We start from the raw sequence: 25,300 nt of genomic DNA, 5'->3' as shown, positions 1-25,300 counted from the left end.
ATTTATTATCTTTTCTACCAGAGAGGAATAATTTATCAAGTAGTGAACTTTATAAATTGTACCTCTTGTGATCCAATCATGACATGATCAAAATACATTACATATAGATATTTGACATGCATGAAACAAGGGCAGAATAACTACTATGGTGAATTTCATTAGATAAATATGTAGACAGATTAATAAACAGCATATCATCTGGCTACTCAGGTAGCCTAGGAATAAAGTTTCATGACAGTGGTCCTTCCTGGAGATTATCATACTAAGTAAAGTAAGTCAGAAAGAGATAACATTTACAAGTGGAATCTAAACAGAAACAGACTCATGGACATAGAGAAGAGACTTGTGGCTGACAAGGGGGAGGTAGGTGGGGAAGAAATGGATTGGGAGTTTGGCATTAACAGAGGCAAATTATTATATATAGGATGGATTAACAGCAAGGTCCATGTCCATTCAAATTTATGTTACATGACAAACACCATGTAGTCAACATCTAATTGTTGCCCACATATTTTCTGTTCAAAATATTTAGTTATGGCCACCCATATTGCAGTTTCTGAAACACACATATTCAGAAAACTTGAGGGTTTATCATACTTTTACTGAAGTACTGCTTTTGTCACCGAGGCAAAGTATACTTGTAACCAGAAGGCCAACAAACCTAGTAAGCTTTGGGGTTTTTCAACTACTTTAAGTGACAAATTAATGTATAGCACTACCATTTGGATAGTCTTCAAATATAAAGGTGACATAAATAAGTCAAGTGGAAAGGCCAGCCACACTACATCAGGGACTAAGAACCTCAGTTCTGATAACATTCACACACGATCAATAATTAAGAAATCACCTCAGACTGCTTTCCTCCAATCAGAGGGCTGGGCTGACTTTGAGAAAACAGTCTAAGTTCTTTCTCTTCTATTTCATAATTTATTGCCTTCTCTAACTTTTTCCGACAAGAAAAATAAATTCAAAATAAAATTCTTACGTTTATGAACATATAAAAAATAATCTAAAATTTAAAGAGATATTTCTACCACGGGGAACAAAGAAATAGTTGTCATAGCTGTATCTAATTTTACACTTGATCTGAAAAACTAATATGTTCTTTATATTACAACTATGAATTTTTGATACTAGAAAAATGTTCAGTTTATTGTAACAATGCCTGTAACTGTCCCAAGTAAGAAAAAACTATGAATATCAGTTAAACTTGGACATTAGGCAGTATTTTTGATAAATTGACTAAAAATTTAATTATATTAAATGCTAGGGATTATGAAGAGCTTTTAAAAATAAATTGTTACTTGTTTACCTGAGAACAATATAGATACAAATAGCATAAATTATTATAGTATTCACTTTTGAATACAATTGATGAAATCATTAGTAAAACCTACGTAACTGAAATACTCAACTTTGACAAATTAAAACTTGTTTGTCAATATGGATTCTATCAGCCTTTGTTTTCCAACTCTCTAATTTTTTTTTCCTATCAAAAAATTTCCCACATGTATTATCTTCAGAATCATTAATATCCAAGTCAGGTTAATGTAGTCTAATTAAATAATTTGGCACCTCAGGTAAGGAAAAAAAATACGCAAATAATTTCCCGAAGAATTAAAACCTGGTTCTCTCTATTATTGTTGGTATTTCAGTTCTGCCCAGAGACCCTCTCAAATTTAGCTAGAAACAGCTTCCATGGTAACTGAAGAATATGCTCTGATGAGTCTTGAAACAGACAAATAAAAATCTTTGCTTCTTAGCAATGGGCAGCAATTTACCTCTCTGATGCTTAATGGGAGACCTTGGAATCTATTTTGGTTTCAGGCAAAAACCGGGGAAAAAAAGCCAGTTCAGTCAATTATACAAAGTCTGAAATGTAGATATCAGTAAAGTTCAGGTTGGCATAGGATGTTGATATAAATCCCAGCTTTTAGCCTTTCCATATTTTTTCCAAAAAAATGAAATATCTTATACTACCATGAAGAACTTTAAAAATTAATTTTCTTGATCTAAGAAAATATACCACTTTCTAGTCTCACTGCTGTTTTTTAATTACTTCCTATGGAATCTAAAATGCAAAGTTATGACACTGAAAAAAATCAAAATGGTCTTTAATTTTTTATGTTTTGGTAGAGAAAAATTGGGGATGGATTAATAGGAATGTACAAGTTGGTACATGAAGGAATTAAACACTTTACTGAGGTGAAAAACACATACAAACTTTCAAAATCTAACAAAATCCCCATGAATGTAAAAAAAAGAATTGGTATTACTCAAGAACAAATCATGACCCTACTTGAAAATATCTCTGCATAAACCTCTATGGAAAATGATAATACAAGCAGATAGTTCAGTTCAGTTCAGTTGCTCAGTCGTGTCCGACTCTTTGTGACCCCATGAACCGCAGCACGCCAGGCCTCCCTGTCCATCACCAGCTCCCAGAGTCCACCCAAACCCATGTCCACTGTGTCGGTGATGCCATCCAACCATCTCATCCTCTGTCGTCCCCTTCTCCTGCCCTCAGTCTTTCCCAGCATCAGGGTCTTTTCAAATGAGTCAACTCTTCGCATCAGGTGGCCAAAATATTGGAGTTTCAGCTTCAGCATCAGTCCTTCCAATGAACACCCTGGACTGATCTCCTTTACGATGGACTGGTTGGATCTCCTTGCAGTCCAAGGGACTCTCAAGAGTCTTCTCCAACACCACAGTTCAAAAGCATCAATTCTTCTGTGCTCAGCTTTCTTTATAGCCCAACTCTCACATCCATACATGACTACTGGAAAAACCATAGCCTTGACTAGACGGACCTTTGTTGGCAAAGTAATGTCTCTGTTTTTTAATATGCTGTCTAGGTGGGTCATAACTTTCCTTCCAAGGAGCAAGCATCTTTTAATTTCATGGCAAACAGATAAATCTATCACAATCTCAAACCAAAATCAACAAAAAGACACTCAACTCCCCCAAGGGAATCTGTTTCTCTTCATTGTGACATTGGTTACTAAGGTAGTGATTATGTTTGAGAGGCTCCCGGTTGCAAAACCATTCTTTTGAAGACCTTCAGTGGAATCTAATCAGACTTTTATAAAGCACTCACTTGTGCTCCAAGTGCACAAAAAACCTGAACCTTAGCAAATGGAAATTTCTCTGGTTGCAAAACAAAGGCAAAAGCCAAGGTAATTACTGAAAATTTCAGCTTAAAGCTGCTTTTACCTCAACTCTTCAGAACAAAAGGTTAGAAGATGTCTATCTGGTATAATTTAGAACCCTGTGACCTAGGCATTGCCGTTGGCAGGATAACCAGTAGGTTGCATGAATATTTATGTGATTTGGAAGATATGATTGCTGGTGTTGGGACTCACAGCATGCAAAGCACAAGCTGAATTTAAGCTCTCCCTCACTCTTCACCCAGGCACATTTGTGCAGTATGTAAACTGCTCAACCATACACAGCAGCCCTTGCACGGGATCTTCAGTATGCAGCAATGAGCAGAACAGGCCAGTCAATACCAATAGAAAACAAGAATTGGAATCTGGCTATTAAAGGACTATTATCATTAAAGGACAAATATCATAGGATATCACTTATATGTGGAAACTAAGAAATGAATGATACAAATGAAGTAATTTACAAAACAGAAACAGACTCACAGACTTAGAGAATAAACATGGTTACGAGAGTGGGAGGAGGAATAGACTGGGAGTTTGGGATTCCTGTGTACACACTACTATCTTTAAAATTGACAACCAATAAGGACCTACTATATAGAGCCCAGAAAACTCTACTCAATATTCTATAATAACCTAAATGGGAAAATAACATGAAAAAGAATAGATAGATGTTTATGTATAACCAAATCACTTTGCTGTATACCTGAAACTAAGGACACTGTTGATCAACTATAATATAAAAAAATTTTTATATACCATAAAAATAAAAAATAAAACTGCAATGACTTTGGAAAACTATCTTTTAGAGAAATAGGATTAATTTTTCACTATTTTTTTCCTGATCCATGCAATGTCATATAAATATAGCTTTCCTCAAAACTTAAAATATTATATATTTATCAAAATAAATATTAAAACTTAAAAGGACCCCCAAGAAATAAAGGACTATTCGTATTTAAACTAATTTGGAATGCAAAGATGGAAGCTAAGAACTACAAACGAACTCTCAGTTCAGTTCAGTAGCTCAGTTGTGTCCAACTCTTTGTGACTCCATGAGTCACAGCACGCCAGGCCTCCCTGTCCATCACCAACTCCCTGAGTTCACCCAAACTCATGTGCATCAAGTCGGTGATGCCATCCAGCCATCTCATCCTCTGTCATCCCCTTCTCCTCCTGCCCCCAATCCTTCCCAGCATCAGGGTCTTTTCCAGTGAGTCAGCTCTTCACATCATGTGGCCAAAGTATTGGTGTGTCAACCTCAACATCAGTCCTTCCAATGAACACCCAGGACTGGTCTCCTTTAGGATGAACTGGTTGGATCTCTTTGCAGTCCAAGGGACTTGCAAGAGTCTTATCCAATACCATAGTTCAAAAGCATAAATTCTTCGGCACTAAGCTTTCTTCACAGTCCAACTCTCACATCCATACATGACCACTGGAAAAACCACACCCTTGACTAGATGAACCTTTGTTGGCAAAGTAATGTCTCTGCTTTTGACTATGCTATCTAGGTTGGTCATAACTTTCCTCCAAGGAGTAAGCGTCTTAATTTCATGGCTGCAATCACCATCTGCAGTGATTTTGGAGCCCCCCAAAATAGTCTGTCACTATTTCCACTCTTTCCCATCTATTTCCCATGAAGTGATGGGACCAGATGCCATGATCTTAGTTTTCTGAATGTTGAACTTTCAACCAACTTTTTCACTCTCCTCTTTCACTTTCATCAAGAGGCTTTCTAGTTCCTCTTCACTTTCTGCCATAAGGGTGGTGTCAATCTGCATATCTGAGGTTATTGAGATTTCTTCTGGCAATCTTGATTCCAGCTTGTGCTTCTTCCAGCTCAGTGTTTCTCATGATGTACTCTGCATATAAGTTAAATAGGCAGGGTGACAATATACAGCCTTGACGTACTCCTTTTCCTATTTGGAACCAGTCTGTTGTTCCATGTCCAGTTCTAACTGTTGCTTCCTGACCTGCACATAGGTTTCTCAAGAGGCAGATCAGGTGGTCTGGTATTCCCATCTCTTGAAGAATTTTCCACAGTTGATTGTGATCCACACAGTCAAAGGCTTTGGCATAGTCAATAAAGCAGAAATAGATGTTTTTCTGGAACTCTCTTGCTTTTTCCATGATCCAGCGGATGTTGACAATTTGGCCTCTGGTTCCTCTGCCTTTTTGAAAATCAGCTTGAACATCAGGAAGTTCACGGTTCACATATTGGTGAAGCCTGGCTTGGAGAATTTTGAGCATTCCTTTACTAGCATGTGAGATGAGTACAATTGTGTGATAGTTTGAGCATTCTTTGGCATTGCCTTTCTTTGGGATTGGAATGAAAACTGCCCTTTTCCAGTCCTGTGGCCACTGCTGAGTTTTCCAAATTTGCTGGCATATTGAGTGCAGCACTTTCACAGTATCATCTTTCAGGATTTGAAATAGCTCAACTGGAATTCCATCACCTCCACTAGCTTTCTTCGTAGTGATGCTTCCTAAGGCCCACTTGACTTCACATTCCAGGATGTCTGGCTCTAGGTCAGTGATCACACCATCGTGATTATCTTGGTCATAAACATCTTTTTTGTACAATTCTTCTGTGTATTCTTGCCACCTCTTCTTAATATCTTCTGCTTCTGTTAGGTCCATACCCTTTCTGTCCTTTATCGAGCCCATCTTTGCATGTAATGTTCCCTTGGTATCTCTAATTTTCTTGAAGAGATCTCTAGTCTTTCCCATTCTGTTGTTTTCCTCTATTTCTTTGCATTGATCACTGAGGAAGGCTTTCTTATCTCTTCTCGCTATTCTTTGGAACTCTGCATTCAAATGGGAATATCTTTCTTTTTCTCCTTTGCTTTTCACTGTTCTTCTTTTTACAGCTATTTGTAATGCCTCCTCAGACAGCCATTTTCTTTTTTTGCATTTCTTTTCCATGGGGATGGTCTTGATCCCTGTCTCCTGTACAATGTCACAAACCTCCGTCCATAGTTCATCAGGCACTCTGTCTATCAGATCTAGTCCCTTAAATCTATTTCTCACTTCCACTGTATAATCATAAAGGATTTGATTTAGGTCATACCTAAATGGTCTAGTGGTTTTCCCTACTTTCTTCAATTTAAGTCTGAATTTGGCAATAAGGAGTTCATGATCTGAGCCACAGTCAGCTCCTGGTCTTGTTTTTGCTGGCTGTAAAGAGCTTCTCCATCTTAGGCTACAAAGAATATAATCAATCTGATTTCGGTGTTGACCATCTGGTGATGTCCATGTGTAGAGTCTTCTCTTGTGTTGTTGGAAGAGGGTGTTTGCTATGACCAGTGCATTTTCTTGGCAAAACTCTATTAGTCTTTGCCCTGCTTCATTCTGTATTCCAAGGCCAAATTTGCCTGTTACTCCAGGTGTTCTTGACTTCCTAGTTTTGCATTCCAGTCCACTATAATGAAATGGACTTTTTTGGGGGTGTTAGTTCTAAAAGGTCTTGTAGGTCTTCATAGAACCATTCAACTTCAGCTTCTTCAGCATTACTGGTTGGGGCATAGGCTTGGATTCCTGTGATATTGAACGGTTTGCCTTGGAAACGAACAGAGATCATTCTGTCATTTTTGAGATTGCATCCAAATACTGCATTTCAGACTCTTTTGTTAACCTTGATGGCTACTCCATTTCTTATAAGGGATTCTTGCCCGCAGTAGTAGATATAATGGTCATCTGAGTTAAATTCATCCATTCCAGTCCATTTTAGTTCACTGATTCCTAGAATGTCAACATTCACTCTTGCCATCTCCTGTTTGACCACTTCCAATTTGCCTTGATTCATGGACCTGACATTCCAGGTTCCTATGCAATATTGCTCTTTACAGCATCGGACCTTGCTTCTATCACCAGTTACATCCACAGCTGGGTATTGTTTTTGCTTTGGCTCCATCCCTTCATTCTTTCTGGAGTTATTTCTCTTCTGATCTCCTGTAGCCTATTGGGCACCTACTGACCTGGGGAGTTCCTCTTTCAGTATCCTATCATTTTGCCTTTTCATACTGTTCATGGCGTTCTCAAGGCAAGAATAGTGAAGTGGTTTGCCATTCCCTTCTCCAGTGGACCACATTCTGTCAGAGCTCTCCACCATGACCCACATGTCTTGGGTGGCCCCACAGGGCATGGCTTAGTTTCACTGAGTTAGACAAGGCTGTGGTCCATGTGATCAGATTGGCTGGTTTTCTGTGATTATGGTTTCAGTGTGTCTGCCCTCTGATGCTCTCTCGCAGCACCTACTGCCTTACTTGGGTTTCTCTTACCTTGGACATGGGGTATCTCTCCACAGCTGCTCCAGCAAAGTGCAGTCACTGCTCCTTACCTTAACTCTCAGTATGTAACAATTCCTTCAAACCTCTACACTAAAAGACTTTACCAAACCACTCAAGGCCATTGGTTGGCAGCCTAAGGCCACAGTGCTAGAATGACCCAGCCCTTCTTTGAGTTCCTGCCTGAAAAAGCCCAAGAAAAGATACTCAAGTTTGTTCTAGCCAACACTTGACAGTAGGCTCCTGCCACCTCCCTTAGAAAATGTACTTAAAAATAAGCTTATAGTTATAAATCCTTCATTCATCCCTTTGAGACATATGTGTATATGGCTACTGTGATCATGAAGTGGCTTTCTCAAGGACTGAAAGCCATTCTTTCAAAATGTAAACTTTAGAAAGGATAGGACCTCTGTCTCCCAGCTTCTGGGGGAGGGTATAATCCTAATTTCCATCATTGCTAGCCAGGAGAGACAGGTGGCCTAATTGCGTGTCTACTGATGGACACTCTTCCCCAACTTTTCATAGCTTCCCACTCCCCTGACACAGTTTGAGCTCTCTCCTTCCCTGATCCCTCATTATCCCTTTAAAACACACAATCAGTTTTGCACAAATTGGAATGGAGCTCAGCCCTTTCCCCTATCATCAGCTCTTACTGAATAGAATCTGTTTTCACCACTTTAATGCTTGGCTCTCTCTTTGACAGATCCAAAGAAAATATTCCGGTGTGGAAAACGTGTTCCAAAGTGGTAATAGAATGCAGAATAAATATACTCTGGTAGTATATTTGATTAATTAAATTGAGAGTGTGTGATATAAAGCCTGCACATTGGTACAGATGATAATATAATACCTAAGAAAAAGGGAGACATTCATTGGGCAGAGAAAGAAAGCAGTATTAAGGAGAGGAAATTTATCTGGGCTTTCTGAGTTTGGATTTGAACAAGGGAAATAAAGAGAATTGAATTTAGCATTGACATAGGTTCATATTATTTCAGGAGACATAAGCATTATCATAACCATACCAATAAATTCCAAGATCCACAAAGGGAGAGATCTTGTCTGATTTTTTTTTTTCATATCTGGATCATAAATATGTAAAATACAATGGTTTCAATACAAATGTACAGAAGTTACAAGTAAATGAGGTATCATTTAAAAAACATATGTATTTGTCTATTTATTTGGCTGCATTGGGTCTTCGTTGCCTTCCAGCACACGGGACCTTCATTGCAGCATCTGTTGAGGCCATGTGGGATTTTTTGTTCTGGCAGGACTTGGACTAAGTTGCCTGTGCTATGTGGGATCTTAGTTTCTTGACCAGGGATTGAACCTGTGTCTCCTGCACTGGAAGGTGGATTCTTAACTGGGCCACTAGGGAAGTCCCTGAGATACCATTGAAAAAGAAACTAAATATGTAAACTGAAAGGAAGCTTATACAAACAATCAGAAATGAAATAAGACACATTCCAACTGATACCACAGAAGTAAGAAGAATCATGAGATTAGTATGAACAACGATATACCAACAAACAGGACAACCTGGAAGAAATGGGTACTTCCTAGAAATGCACAACCTACCAAGACTGAATCATGAAAAATATAATCAGAAGAAACACATAACTACTGTGGGGATGGAATAAATAATTAAAACCTCCCATCAAAGAAAGGTTTGGGACCAGATGGCTTCACTGGTGAAGTCCACCAAATATGTAATGTATCAGCACCAATCCTTATCAGACTCTTCTAAAAAACTCCAGGAGAGAGAACCCTTTCAAACTCATTGTTTGAGGCTAGCATTACCCTAATGCCAAAGCCAGAAAAAGACACCACAAAAAAAAAAAAAAAAAACTACAGGTCAATACCCCTGATGGATTTAGATGCCAAAATTCTTAACAAAATACTGCAAGCCAAATTACTAGCAAACAGAATTTAACAGCACATTAAGAACATCATACACTATGATCAAATAGGCTTAGCGCTGAGATGCAAGGATGGACGATTCAATGTATGAAAATCAATTAATGTGATATGCTACATTAACAAAACAAAATGTAAAACCACATGTCCATCTCAATAATCGCAGAAAAAGCATTTGACAAAATTCTGTGTTCTTTCATAATAAAAGCTCTCAACAAACTTGAAACATACCTCAGAAAAAAAAAAGGTATATGTGACATTTTGACATATATTTTGACATTTTAATCAATGGTAAAAAACTAAGACTTTTCCTCTAGTATTAGGAACAAGGCAAAGATGCCCATTATTCCTATTTTTCTTCAATATAGTACCAGAAGTCCTAGTCAGTGCAGTTAGAAAAAGAGAGAGCAAGAAGAAACAGGTATCACAATTGGAAAGAGAGAAGTAAAATTGTCCCTGTTTGCAGACATAATGTTATATATATAGAAAATCCTAAAGGCTTCATCACAACATTGTTAGAAGTAATAAATTCAATAACATTGAAAAATACAATGTGAGCATGCAAAAATCAGTTGTGTTTCTGTACACTAACAATTAACTATATGAAAGGAAAATTAGGAAAACAATATCATTTACACTAGCACCAAAAAATAAAAGACTTATGAATAAACCTATGGAGGTGAAAAATTTATGTACAGAAAACTACAAAACATTGATGAAATAAACACGGGGCTAAAAAACTCACAGTGGAAACTAGAAAATGTGAACTAAGGAAAAATGAAATGAGAATATAATAAATTTTGTGGGATGCAACTAAAGAAATTATTTGGAGGAAAATTTATAGTTTTAAGATCTTACATGAGAAAAAAAGAAAAGTCTAATATCTGTTATCCAGGATTCTCCATTAAGAAGCTATAAAAAAAAGAAGCAGTATTAAGCATTATTTAAGTTAAAAATTATAACAATAGCAGAAACCAGTAAAATTAAAAAAAATAAAATAGAGAAAATTAACAAAATAAAAAGTTGTTTCTGAAGGGTAACAAAATTGCTAAAACCCTAGCTGAATTGAACAATAGCCAAAGAAAAAGATAACTCAGTTTCCTGATATCAGGAATAAAATAAGAGAATGGCTAAAGATAGCAAAGTCATGAAAACCTTACTTTAAAAATATATGCCAATAATTTCAATAACCTAGATGAAATGAACAAGTTATTGAAAAACATAATTTATAAATACATTCAAGAAGAAATAGAAAAGCCAAATTGGTTGAGGTGTATTTTTTTTTTAGAAGAAACAAATTTACAGACTCCTGAACCAAATAGTCAGAAAACCCTATATTTATTAATGAAGTTAAATTTCTGATTAAATATCCCAAACTACACAGTGTGCAAAAAGTCAAGAAAAGGAAACAAAGGGCATATAGATAGGTAATGAAGAAGTAAACTTTCTTCATCCACAGATAACATGATCATCCATATAGAAAATCCTAAGAAATCTACATGAAACCACTAGAGCTAATAAGTGAAATTAGCAAAACAGTATGACCCGAGTCAAGATGCAGCAATCATATTTCTCTGTACTAGCAATAAATAAATGAACAATAAAATAAAATTTATAAAACTGTCAAGTCCAACTCTTTCCGACCCCATGGACTGTAGCCCACCAGGCTCCTCTGTCCATGGAATTCTTCAGGCAAGAATACTGGAGTGGGTAGCCATTCCCTTCTCCAGGGGATCTTCCTGACCCAGGTTTCAAACTCTCCTGCATAGCAGGCAGTCTTTACCATCTGAGCCACCAGAGAAGCCCTATATCATTTACAATACCATCTAAAAATATGAAATAATTAGGAATAAATTTAGCCAAATAACAAAAGGAAGTATAACCGAAAACTAATAAACATTGGTGAGAAAAATCAAAGGTAACTAAAATACATATATCTTTGTTAATGGATTGGAAGACTAAATATTTGGATTTAGATTTCCACAGATTAATAAACAGATGTGATACAATCCCAATGAGAAACAGCAAGAGATTTTATAGAAATTGCCAAGATGATTTTAACATGTATATAAAAGAGCAAAAGTCCCAGAAGGGCTAAAAAAAAAAATCATAAAGTTGGAGAAATTGAATTGCCACATACAAGACGTATACAAACTGTAGTACATGGGTACATATAGACAGACAAAAGAACGGATAGAGAATCCAAAAATTAACCCATGTGTCCATGGTCCTTTGATTAGTACAAAGGTACCAAGATAATTCAGAGGTAAAGAATATTGTTTACAAAATGGTGCCAGAACAAGTAGATTTCATTATTTTCTAAAATGAAGTTATCCATACTTTACAACATATACAAAAATTAACTTGAGATAGATGTTAGACCGGTGGTGCTAATGGTAAAGAAACTGCTAACGGTAAAGAAACTGCTGGCCAAGGCAGGAGATGTTAGATACCTGAATTCAGTCCCTGGGTTGGGAAGACTCTCTGGAGGAGGGTATGGTAACCCACTCCAGTATTCTTGCCTGGAAAACCTCATGGACAGAGAAGCCTGTGGGCTACAGTCCATGGAGTGGTAAAGAGCCAGACACAACTAAAGCAACTGAGCATACAGAGTGTAGATCATAAACCTAGCGATAAAATCTAAATTACAAATCTTAGAAGAAAATCTCAGTCACCTTGCTATTTGTTTCTTTAACAGAACACACACACAAAATGACTATAAAAGGAAAAATTGATAAGTATACTTCATAAAATTATAGATGTCTGCTTGCCAATAACTGTGAAGGATCTTACATTTTACCCAACTTGCAGAGTAATGTGTTAGCCTGCCATAGTTTCATATATGCTATCATCCAAGACTCCTCAGTCAAATCTTTATTACTCAAGGCATAGCAAGTAGTATGACTATCAGCATCTTTTCACCAATTTTCTTTGTTCCCAAATCCCACAGGGATGAGGCAGATGGATATTTGAACATGCAGTTAGTTGCAAGACAGAGGTGCATTCTTGCTTGCGTGCTCAGTCATGTTGGACTCTTTGTGACCCATGGACTATAACCTGCCAGGCTCTTCTTTCCATGGAATTTTCCAGGCAAGAATACTGGAATAGGTTGCCATTCCCTCCCTCAGGGGATCTTCGCAACCAGGGGTCAAATCTTCATCTCCTGTGTTGGTATGTGGATTCTTTACCACTGAGCCAACGTGTGTTACAGAGGAGGGAACTCAGTCTTCTATGATGTGCAATATTCTATGGCTGCCCTTTGCTCTAGAAGGAGACATTACATTTATCATACCGGACAGTTGATGTACCTGCCTTTTGCTCTGGAAGGAGATAACATCTCTTGCTTCCAAAGCCACTTGCTATACAAATATCCATTAAAAGATAGTCTAGAAAAAAGTTCAGGTAGTAACTTACTCTCAATAAATAAACAAACATGAGAAACCTATGAAAAACTGTCTCCCTAAGCTGGTCTTGCAAAGGCACCATTAAGTACATGAAAAAGGAAAGGCACAGAACAGAAAATATTTACAACACATGCATGTGACACATATAAATAAGTTCTACTAATTGATAAAAATACAAACAACCCAAATAAAAGAGTAACCAGAAGATTTAAGCAGGTATTTCACCAAAGATGTCTGAAGGGTCATCACGTATATGAGAAGACATTCAATATCCTTTAGTTATTATAGAAATGGAAATTAAACCCTCAACTTGATAGTACTACATATTCATTAGAATGGCTGGAAAACTGCTGGGGGGGGATGCATAACAGTAGACCCATTTTGTAAATATGCTTGGTAATTTCTAATAATATTAAAAATATACCTACCCCATGATCCACCAATTTTAATGTTAGGTATGTAGCAAAAAGAATTGATCTGCCACATAAAAGAAATGCAAGAATAAGAATAAGATGTATAAAAATAGAAATACTTATAATAATACTAGCCCAAATTTGGAAACATCCCCAATGTCCATTGACTAGTAAATGAGTAAAATGTGATATATTCATACATGGAATACTACTTGGCAGTTAAAACAAATAATACAAGTACTTCTAATATATACAGCTATACAGATGAACTGCAGAAACATTATGTTGAACAAAAGAAACCGGATACAAAAGACCACATACTGTATGATTCCATCTTGCTAATTTACTAGAAGAGACAGAATTAATCTGTAATGGCAAAAAGGAGATCAGTAGATGCTTTGGGATTCAGGATAGAGCTCAACTTCAAAGAACTCCAAGGATCCTTTTAGAGTAATTAAAACTTTCTGCATCTTTGATTATAGTGGTGTTTACCCAGTTATATACATTTGTCAAAACTCACTAAACTGTACGCATAAAATGTGTATTACATTGCATATAACTTACGCCTGTGCACACATGCTAAGTTGCTTCAGTTGTGTCCAGTCTTTGTGACCCCACAGAATGCAGCCCACCAGGCTGCTCTGTCCATGGTTTCTCCAGGCAAGAATACTGTAGTGGATTGCCAGGAGCTCCTCCAGGGGATCTTCCCGACTCAGGGATCGAACCCTTGTCTCAAGCATTTCCTGCATTGGCAGGTGAGATTCTTTACCATTAGTGCCACCTGGGAAGCCCATAAATTATGCCTGCTTAAAGTTTATTAAGGATATAATCCAGTTACATGAAAGATGACTTGAAAGAACAAACTCACAGGTAAAGGCATTTTGAACAAAAAAACTGTGGTGTTATATTTGAATACAGTGAAATATGTGTAAATATAACCATTTAGTATAGATGATTATGCTAGATTCTATGAAAAATAAAACATTGTGTTTTATCATCAATGTAAAAAAGATATTAGTAATTTTAAGACAATTCAATAAGGTAGCTGAGCACAAAATTAATATTCACATTTTAATTGCTTTGTTATTTATCATTTTAAAATGTAGTAGTTAATATTTCACTCAAAGTAACACCACAGGCAAAAAATCTCAGGACTATACTTGAATGGAAACATAAAGGACTCACATAAAAATATTTCATAATTCTGCTGTGGAACACAAGATATACTGAAGAATATTGCTGTCTTGGTTGACTGGTTCTATATAACAAACCACTCTGAAACTAGGTGGCTTAAAATATGTACTTATTTGTAGATTTGCTGGGGTCTAGCTAGCCTGAGAGGAGCTTGCTGGGCTGTTCTGCATCTCCCTAGAATACTTCAAGCTGGTGAGGGTACTTCTTCATGTTGTAGCAGCTGGGTTGGATCTGCTCTACACATCACTCATCCTCCTATTGGGTCGCTAGCAGATGAATAATGTTCTCCTAATGCCAGTTGTAAAGGCATCTGGTCCCATCACTTCATGGGAAATAGATGGGGAAACAGTGGAAACAGTGTCAGACTTTATTTTTTTGGGCTTCAAAATCACTGCAGATGGTGACTGCAGCCATGAAATTAAAAGACGCTTACTCCTTGGAAGGAAAGTTATGACCAACCTAGATAGCATATTCAAAAGCAGAGACATTACTTTGCCAACAAAGGTCTGTCTAGTCAAGGCTATGGTTTTTCCTGTGGTCATGTATGGATGTGAGAGTTGGACTGTGAAGAAGGCTGAGCACCGAAGAATTGGTGCTTTTGAACTGTGGTGTTGGAGAAGACTCTTGAGAGTCTCTTGGACTGCAACGAGATCCAACCAGTCCATTCTGAAGGAGATCAGCCCTGGGATTTCTTTGCAAGGAATGATGCTAAAGCTGAAACTCCAGTACTTTGGCCACCTCATGCAAAGAGTTGACTCACTGGAAAAGACTCTGATGCTGGGAGGGATTGTGGGCAGGAGGAGAAGGGGACGACAGAGGATGAGATGGCTGGATGGCATCACTGACTCGATGGATGTGAGTCTGAGTGACCTCCGGGAGTTGGTGATGGACAGGGAGGCCTGGCGTACTGCGATTCATGGGGTCACGAAGAATTGGACACAGCTGAGCGACTGAACTGAACTGAAAAGCAGTTTTATGACTCAAGAACATATCACATTTTGTCTGTGTTACTTTGTAAGGTATCTTTAGCCAAAGCAAGTCTGCATGTTCATGGACAAAGTCAATGGGCAGGAAAAGTACCCCATGGAGGAGTGGAAGGTACTGCAATGTCACATGGAAAGGTTGTTTTATGGACTGGGTGTGTCCCCCACCCCTAAATTCATATGTTGAAACCCTAACTCCCAATGCAATGATATGGGGGTGAGGATGTGGGGATTAGGGAGGTAATCAGATTTAGATATGGCCATGAGGGTGAAGACTCTTGAGAGTCCCTTGGACAGCAAAATGATCAAACCAGTCAATCCTAAAGGAAATCAAACCTGAATATTCATTGGAAGGACTGATTCTGAAGCTAAAGCTCCAAATCTTTGGCCATGTGATGTGAAGAGCCGACTCACTGGAAAAGACCCTGAGGCTGGGAAAGACTGAAGCAGGAGGAGAAGGGGATGACAGAGGATGAGATGGTTGGATGGCATCACTGACTCAGTGGACATGAGTTTGTACAAACTCTGGAAGATAGTAAAGGACAGAGCAGCCTAGTGTGCTGTAGTCCAAGGGGTCGCAAAGAGTTGGACACAACTTTGTGACTGAACGACAATGAGGGTGGGGCCCCTATGATGGGGTTTGCGCCCTTATAAGCAGAGGAATAGACATCAGCTTCATCTCTCCAGCATCCAGCAAAAAGGCAGCCTCCTGCCAGGCAGGAAGTGAGCCTTTATGAGAACCGAATCTGCTAGCATCTCGGACTTTCCTGCTTCCAGAACAGTAAGAAATCAACATCTATTGTTTAAACCACATGGTCGCTAGTATTTATTATAGCAGCCCAGTCAGGTTGTCATTAAAGAGATAGGTGAAGAATTGGACTAAACTAAAATCATACCTGGATTTTGGACAGAGTCAGTGATTATGGTGATTTTAAAACATTTACCCAAATTCTTTGACAAAAATGAATTCTTTGACTTCTCCCATGAAAAGGATCCTGTGATTCTTCTACTCGACCCAGGAGAGCCATTGTCTGTGAATAGAATGTGTCAGGAAAGATGCTACATGACTTCTGAGGCTTTGTTAGCAAGAGCTGTGCTTTTAAAAAATGCCTCAGTACTTCAGAATGATTGCTATTGTGTTAAATAAATTTGTTACTTTGCATAATGTGTTAGTACACATGTTTTCATTAGCATGACTAAAATGTATGCAATAATTAACACCTACATTTGTGCTTACCTTTACATTTCAAAATTTGTCTTATATAAAATCCATAAACAAATGCAAAAATAGACAAATAGACTTAGATTTGCTTCCAGCATTCAGCTTTCAAACCATATGAGTCACGATAGGTAAGAAGACAAATAAAACAATTGTATAAGACCAATTTCTCCTGATCATTCAATGAAGTCACAAGGGGCTGACAGGTGGCTACATTGTTGGTATAAGGCCAAGCTAGGAGTAGATGAATTTAAGAAAGCTAAGTCCAGCCAAGCCCCAGTAATAAAGTCCACAAGGCAAGTTCGCTACATCACAGAGTCCTGAAGGTGGAGTCTGTGTGGAGCCATGAAGCTGAAATGGTCCTGTCCTAGACTGAAGCCCACTCAAAGCCCTTCATGTTCACTGTCTTAAGAAAAAAACTATATTAAGGTCTTGATATGAAGCCAGTCTGCTCACACTGAAAAGATGGATTCACAGCATAAGGAACCAGCTTGTGGGAACATGTATCAGGCCAAAGGAGGGAAATATTGCTAAATGGTGTCTGTATTTTGTACAGAATTAGGGCGGCTGCAAGCAGAGCGTCCAAAACCAAACTGATGGAGAAAACACATAAGCAAACCTGGAGGTAAAGCTGCTTGGCAGTGGAACGTGGGGAGGATGGGTAGAAACTGACAACAGCAACTACATTTGCAAGAATCATAATAAACATATTGGATTTTTTTAAAACCAGTACCAAGGCATGTTGCCCATGAAATGGAGAGCACAAATACACAAGTGTTGAGTGCAAAGACTATAGCTTCCCAGGAAAAAAGCATGACCTGTCCAGTCTTCCTGTTGCTCTAAAGCACATGAGACTGTATCTACCTTGTTTTCTCTCTCAGTTCAAGCTCTTCTTCCAATCTGAAGGAACTTCTTCCTCTTGCCACTATGAATATCTGGTCTAAATCTCCTTGATTGAGTTCTGCTCAATTTAATCAAAGTCTCACGTGCTTTAATACTTTCCATGAATTAGCATCCATTTTGTTGTTGCTTTGTAAGTATGGTTGACAGTTATTAATGTGTGGGTTCTGTAATTTTGACTAGATTCTAAACTCTGACTTTTTGGATGTTTTATTCAGATAAGCATCCAATTTTTTTCCAATCTTATTGAGATATAATTGACATACTGTTGTGTAAGTTTAAGGTGTGTTGATTCGACACAACTCTATATTGCAGTATGATTGCCACTGTAACATTAGCCAATGCCCCCATCACATCACACAATTAGTGTTAATTGTTCACTAGAACGATTAAGATCTAGTCTCTTAGCTACTTCAAGGAATAAAGCAGTATTGTTGACTATAATCACCACGCTGTGCATTAGATCTCCAGAACTTATTCCTCTTATAACTGAAAGTTTGTAACCTCTGACCATTATCTCCATAATTCCTCTGTCCCTGGTTCCTGTAACCACCATTCCACTCTCTGTTTGTATAACTTTTTAAAATTCCACAGATAAGTGATATCATATTTAATTTATCTTTCTCTGACTTATCTCACTTAGCACAATGCCCTCAAGGTCGATCCATGTTGACTCAAGAGGCAGGATTTCCTTCTTTCTCGTGTTGTTGTTGTTCAGTCGCTCAGTCGTGTCCAACTCTCTGCGACCCCATGAACTGCAGCACTCCAGGCTTCCATGTCCTTCACTATCATCTTCCAGAGCTTGCTCAAACTCATGTCCATTGAGTTGGTGATGCCATCCAACCATCTCATCCTCCGTCGTCCCCTTCTCCTCCTGACCCCAATCTTTCCCAGCATCAGGGTCTTTTCTAACGAGTCAGTTCTTCACATCAGATGGCCAAAGTATTGGAGCTTCAGCTTCAGCATCAGTCCTTCTTTCTCATGATTGAATAACATTCTCTTATATGTCTATATCTATTTATCCGTTGACAGACACTTAGGTTTTTCCTTATCTTGACTGTTGTGAATAATGCTGCAGTGAACACAGGAGGTATAGGCATCTTTTCAATATCTTATTTCATTTCTTTTCGATACATACCTAGAAGTAGGATTGCTGAATCATTTGGTAATTCTACTTTTAATGTTTTTAAGGAAACTCCATTCTGTTTGCCATAGTGTCTGAACTGATTTACATTCCTATCAACAGTTCACAAGGGTTCCCTTTTCTCTACATCCTTGACCACACTTGTTATCTCTTATATTTTTGATGATAGCTATTCTAACAGGTGTGGATGATTAGTGACATTGGTATTATTTTATGTATCTGTTGGCCAGTTGTGTGCCTTCTTTGTAAAATATATTAGCAGACTGAATTCAACAACACATTAAAAGGATCATACATCATGATCAAGTGGGATTTATTCTTGGGATGAAAGGATAATTCAACATATATAAACCATATTAAATGTTGTATCCACATTAAAAGAAGGGATGTGGTAACCATATTAAAAGAAGGAAAGATAAAAGTCATCCTTCTCGACAGATGCAGAAAGAAGCATTTGATAAAATGCAACATCCTTTAATGATAAAACCCTCAACAAATTGAGTATAGAAGGAACATACCTCAATGTAATAAAAACCATATAGGAAAAGCCACATATTCCATCCTCAGTGGTAAAATTTTGAAAGCTTTTCCTCTGGGATCAGGAACAAGATAAGGGTACCCATTCTCACCACCCTTATTTAACAAAGCACTAGAAATTTTAGCTTGAGCAATCAGGTAAGATAAAAGAAAAAAAAGTTATCCAAATTAGAAAAGAAAAGTAAATTTTTCTTTATTTTCAGATGACAGGATTTTATATATAGAAAACCCTAAGACAACCAAAAAACTGTTAGAACTAATTAATGAATTCAGTAAATTTGTAGGATATAAAATCAACATACCGATGTCAGTTGTGTTTCTATTCACTAACAGTGAAATGACTGAAAAACAGCCAAGTGAAAAAAGGACTCCAGTAGTTTATATTTAGTAACTGGGGACCCAGGTGGGAAAGAGAGGAAGAGGGAAAACGAGGCAGAAACAATATTGGAAGTGATATCCAGGAATTTTCTTCAACTAGTGATATGTATAAACACACAGATGTAAGAACTGCAGGAAGTTTCGAGCAAGGTAAAGAAAACCACACACGAGGCACACGACAGTGAAACTGCTGAAAGCAGAAGCGAGGAGCATCTCAGAAAACCAGCCAGGGAGAAAGACCCATCGCTGTGCAGTAATAGGAAAGAGCTGACAGATAACTTTCCTAAAGAATTCAATGGAAGAAGACATTGCGACATAAGCGACATCTTTAAAGTGCTTCAGGAAAAAAAGCTAATAATTTACTATTTCATAGTCAGCAAAATATCATTCAAAATGAGATAAAGATGCTTAGAGACAAACGAAAACTGAAATAATTATCCACACACAGTACAGGAAATGCTGCAATTAATTATTCAGGCTGAAATAAACTGATGTCAGATGGAAGCACTGAACAATAGAAAGGAATGGAAAGTATCCAAGGAGGCATGAATGTGGGTAAATATAAAAGACTGTCTGTTTAAATCATGAATAACATCAATGTCTTTCAGTGGATATAACAAATGTAGAAGTGAAATGTATGTTGGTAATTGAATGAGGGCAAGAGATTTTTCAATATAATTAAACTAGTGAAAGATTTCTGAATTATTCACAAAATGGTAAACTTTTCAGCTAAAGCTGAAACTCCAGTACTCTGGCCACTTCATGCGAAGAGTTGACTCATTGGAAAAGACTCTGATGCTGGGAGGGATTGGGGGCAGGAGGAGAAGGGGATGACAGAGGATGAGATGGCTGGATGGCATCACTGACTCGATGGACGTGAGTCTGAGTGAACTCCGGGAGTTGGTGATGGACAGGGAGGCCTGGCGTGTTGCGATTCATGGGGTTGCAAAGAGTCGGACATGACTGAGCAACTAAACTGAACTGAACTGATATTCTATTCACAATAGACACACTTAAAAATATGAAAATTGATAAGTTGAAAGAAAAAGAATGAAAAAATGTGTAACATGGGAATATTAACCAAGAAAGAGCTGACATGCCTATGTTATACAGGACAAAGTAAACTTTAATACAAGTAGCATTACTAGAGTTAAAGCTGGACATCTGACAATAAGAGAAATAACTCACTGAGAGGGATAAAAATACTGATTTTATTTCCATCTAATTATGGTTGAAAACTGTTAGTCCCTCAGTCATGTCTGACTCTTTGTGACCCATGGACTGTAGCCCACCAGGCTCCTCTGTCCATGCAATTCTCTAGGCAAGAATACTGGAGTGGATGGCCATTCCCTTCTCCATGGGATCTTCCTGACCCAGGGATTGAACCCTTATCTCCGGCCTCTGCAGGCGGATTCTTTACCACAGAGCCACCAGGGTAGCCCACTGGGGTCTGTACTGTAGGCTAAAGAACCATGAAAATACAAAGCTGGACATTTAATCAGGAGAAAGATAGCTATATGACTTTCCCTTCTGAGAGAATAGAAGACCTAGTTCCCTATTATAAACATTCCTTGAAAAGAGAAAGGGAGTAACTACCTTTTAGAATGTAATGTGTTTAGGGGAAGATAAGGCAAGCATCTCTGAGTTAATAATCAAGATTTTTATCTTCCTGGCTCCAGGAGTCACCCCCTTGAAATAAAAACTCAGATCTCTGTGGAAGTAAATCTCTTTTAAGTTCTCACTCTCTGTTTGGTTATAATTTTACTTTCAAGGCTTATGTTTTAGTCCAGGTTTCAATTTTCTTTGCTTTAGAAATAATCATGCACCTCTCCCCCCAAAAGTTCTCTGTAGCTTTGTGACTACTACTCAAATAACAATCTTAGATGTCTTAATAAATATCCATAGACAATATTTATTTTTAAGATCTTAGTTACTAGAAAAACTATTTAAATATTCAATGCAACTGAATTCAGTTTATCATAATTCCAATACAAGAAGTAAATTTCCACAGGAAACTGTAAAGCTGATTTTCAAATTTATGGGAACCCACAGAGATCTAGAATATTTAAGAAAATTTTGAAAATGACAACGATGTAAGGCATACACTAACAGATTTTAAGACTTACTAGAAAGTTGTAAGGAGAAGGCAATGGCACCCCACTCTAGTACTCTTGCCTGGGAAATCCCATGGATGGAGGAGCCTGGTAGGCTGCAGTCCATGGGATCACTAAGAGTCGGACACGACTTCTCTTTCACTTTTCACTTTCATGCATTGGAGGAGGAAATGGCAACCCACTCCAGTGTTCTTGCCTGGAGAATCCCAGGGACAGAGGAGCCTGGTGGGCTGCCGTCTATGGGGTCGCATAGAGTTGGACACGACTGAAGCGATTTAAGCAGCAGCAGCAGCAGAAAGTTGTAACCATTAAGAAATGTTTTATTAGTAAAAGAGATAGATAAAGAATCAAATGGAATAGAAAAGTGTATGGAAACAGACCATACAAATATGAGTAATTGATTTAAGACAAGCATTTATTTCATTTAAATTTCAAAACGGAAAGGATTTGTCTCTCCAGTGAATACTGCTGGACCAGTTGGAAATCCCTACCCATTTTCAAAAGCCCTAAATTTAAAGTAGTAGTGCTTCTGGGATATAACATAGGAGAATACTTCCATGATATTGGAATAAACAGTAATTCTTAAATAGAACACAAAACCCAGTGAATTAATTAAACTAATAAATATTATTAAATGACCAATATTATTATTAGTCTTTAGGGAAATGCAAATTAAAACCACAATGAGAGAATATTCATACTCGTAATGATTAAAATATATACAAAAAAATATGTACAGCAGATGTTGGTGAACATGTGGTAACTGAAAGCCTCATACATTGCTGATGGGAGGAAAACTATTTAACCATTTAAGAAAACTATCAGTGTTTAGCCCACATCTATCCTATGATGTAGGAACATTCAACAGGTACAGTTCTAGGTATTTATTCATGAAAAATAAATCCATATGTCCACCAAAATATATGCACAAGAATGTTCAAAGCATTTTTGTTCATCATAGCCTCAAACATGGCTATGGACTGGGAAATGGATACACATATTTGGATTAATTCATACATGGAGTAATACATAATAAGTGCATTACCGATAAATACAACCATTAACACAGATGTTATATTTATAATATATGTTGGACACAAAAGTATGTATTCAGTGTGATCCTATTTACATGCAGTCCAAAAAACAAATAGTAATAGATGTCAGAATAATGCTTACCTCATGTATGGGATATTGCCTGAGCAGGGACGTGAGGGAGCTTTATTGGAGTGTCCTGTACCTTGATCTGGGCTTCCAAGGTGGCCCTAGTGGTAAAGAATCATCTGCCAATACAGGAGATGTAAAAAGACAAAGGTTTGATCCCTAGGTCTAGACCCCTGGAGGAAGGCACGGCAACCCGCTCCAGTATTCTTGCCTGGAGAATCCCATGGACAGAGAAGCCTAGTGGGCTACAGTCCGTAGGGTCACACAGATCAGACAAGACTGAAGCGACTTAGCACATATCTTGATATAGTTAGTAGTTTCTCAAGTGTATACATATATTAAAAAATCAATTAACTCTGTCTTAAAATCAGTGAACTTTTGAACATTTTTGAGTATGTATTACAAGTCAATTGTAAAAAATGAGGAGTATTTTTATCTTTTGAGAAGTGTGTAAGCTTTTTCAAGTATGTTTTATATGAGACACAAGGGGATTCTCAGAAGAAAATACAGTTGTTTCTCTTTATTCATGGTAATGTTCCAAAAAAATCCTTGTGAACATTGCATTAGCAGATACTGAGCCATTGCTCCTAGGAGAAATATAAGATTCAGTTGAATTCAGTTCAGTCGCTCAGTCGTGTCCGACTCTTTGGGACCCCATGAATCGCAGCACACCAGGCCTCCCTGTCCATCACCATCTCCCAGAGTTCACTCAAATTCACGTCCATCGAGTCAGTGAAGCCATCCAGCCATCTCATCCTCTGTCGTCCCCTTTTCCTCCTAGTTCCCTGCTAATCTTAAAAGATTAGGTCTCGACTCAACGGACATGAATCTGAGCAAACTCTGGGAGATGGTGAAGGACAGGGAAGTCTGGCATGCTGCAGTCCATGGGGCACAAAGAGTCAGATATGACATGAACAACAACAACATCTGACCATGACACATTTGTCAACTGACAAATATATAACCTTGTTTTAAACATACTTCTGCTTAAGGACACCCTATTTCATAGACGCTGCTGATCATTAACATTGAACTTGAAGCTAACAACACCATAACTCATGCCTGAAAGCTTATCTAGAACACATACATTCTTCATAAGGCACATCACAATTTTCTTGTGCTTAGGAAACACCAGACAGTGCGTCAGCACGATGCTTAGGGACGACTTGGAACAGCAAAATCACACACACACACACACAACCACAAAAGAGCATAAGATGTGGCATTAAATAGATTGCAAAAAGAAGACGACATGGGAACACCACATTTAACGTCAGTTGGGATCATTCATGTCAGATGACTCAAAATTTCCACCATTCTGTGCATGAATGAGCGCAGAAGTGACGCAAGTATTGATTTGGGGGTCACAAATAAATTTTAGTGAGTAGAAAAATTTGCAAATAAGGAATCTATGAATAATGAGGATAAAGCATAACTAGGAGGTTATTGTTGTTATTTAGTCGCTCAGTCGTGTCTGACTTCTTGCTACCCCATGGACTGCAGCACGCCAGGCTTCCCAGTACTTCACCATCTCCCAGAGCTTGCTCAAACTCATGTCCATTGAGTTGGTGATGCCATCCAACCATTTCATCTTCTGCTGTGCCCTTCTCCTCCTGCCTTCAATCTTTCCCAGCATCAGAGTCTTTTCAGATGAATCAGCTCTTCTCATCAGGTGACCAATGTATCGGAGCTTCAGCTTCAGCATCAGTCCTTCCAATGAATATTCAGGACTGATTTCCTTTAGGATGGACTGGTTGGATCTCCTTGCTGTCCAAGGGATTCTTCAGAGTCTTCTCCAACACCACAGTTCAAAAGCATCAATTCTTCAGTGCTCAGCCTTCTTTCTGGTCCAACTCTCACATCCATACATGACAACTGCAAAAACTAGGAGGCTAAGACCCATAAATCTTTCACCAATTCTCAAATTTAGGAATAATGTCCCTTATGGGGAAACTGATTTAGAAGTTATCTAGGTAGACATAGAAGGAAGTGTGTAGGAAACATCAAGGCACAAATGAAAGTAAGAATAATAAAGCCAAACTGGATACTTGGGCATTGGTTACACAGAGCAATAAGGAAGAACAAGAAATATGACTGGAAGAAATAAGAAGGTAAAATGGATTTTGTAGTCTCCCAGAATCAATGAAAAACTTCAACTCATCTCTTTTGCTCTCTTCTATGTGTTTTCTTTTTTTCCTTTCCAAATGTTTTGTTTTTTCAGTTGAGGTATAGTTGATATACAACATTATATACATTTCAGGAGTATAAGATAGTAGTTAATAATTTTTAAAGGTTATGATCCACTTATATAGTTATTATAAAATATTGGCTGTAATCCCTGTGTTGTATAGTATATCCTTGTAGCTTATTTTATACACAGTAATTTGTACCTTTTAATACGCAACCCCTATCTTACCCCCACCTTCCCTCTCCCCAGTAGTAACCACTAGCTTGATCTCTGTATCTGAGTCTGCTTCTTT

The 25,300-nt window shown here is 37.9% G+C and overlaps 1 protein-coding gene across 1 annotated transcript in view; it reads right to left on the bottom strand.

Annotated features, from left to right (window-relative positions):
* SGCE (sarcoglycan epsilon) overlaps positions 1-25,300 on the bottom strand; it is a 185,920-nt gene that overhangs the window by 137,049 nt on the left and 23,571 nt on the right. Inside the window, exon 3 of the mRNA XM_086397835.1 lies at positions 22,836-22,921. Within this exon, the coding sequence (XP_086253961.1) occupies positions 22,836-22,840 (5 nt within the window). The 5' untranslated portion in view covers positions 22,841-22,921. The remainder of the gene's footprint in view (positions 1-22,835; positions 22,922-25,300) is intronic.

This window comes from Bos grunniens, chromosome 4 (genome assembly GCF_055505025.1).
Source record: "Bos grunniens cultivar Pamir isolate PY7600 chromosome 4, Bosgru_T2T1.0, whole genome shotgun sequence".
NCBI classification, from domain to species: Eukaryota; Metazoa; Chordata; class Mammalia; order Artiodactyla; family Bovidae; genus Bos; species Bos grunniens.
Note: the sequence above shows the minus strand (reverse complement) of the source record. Positions and strands in the feature narration are given on the sequence as shown.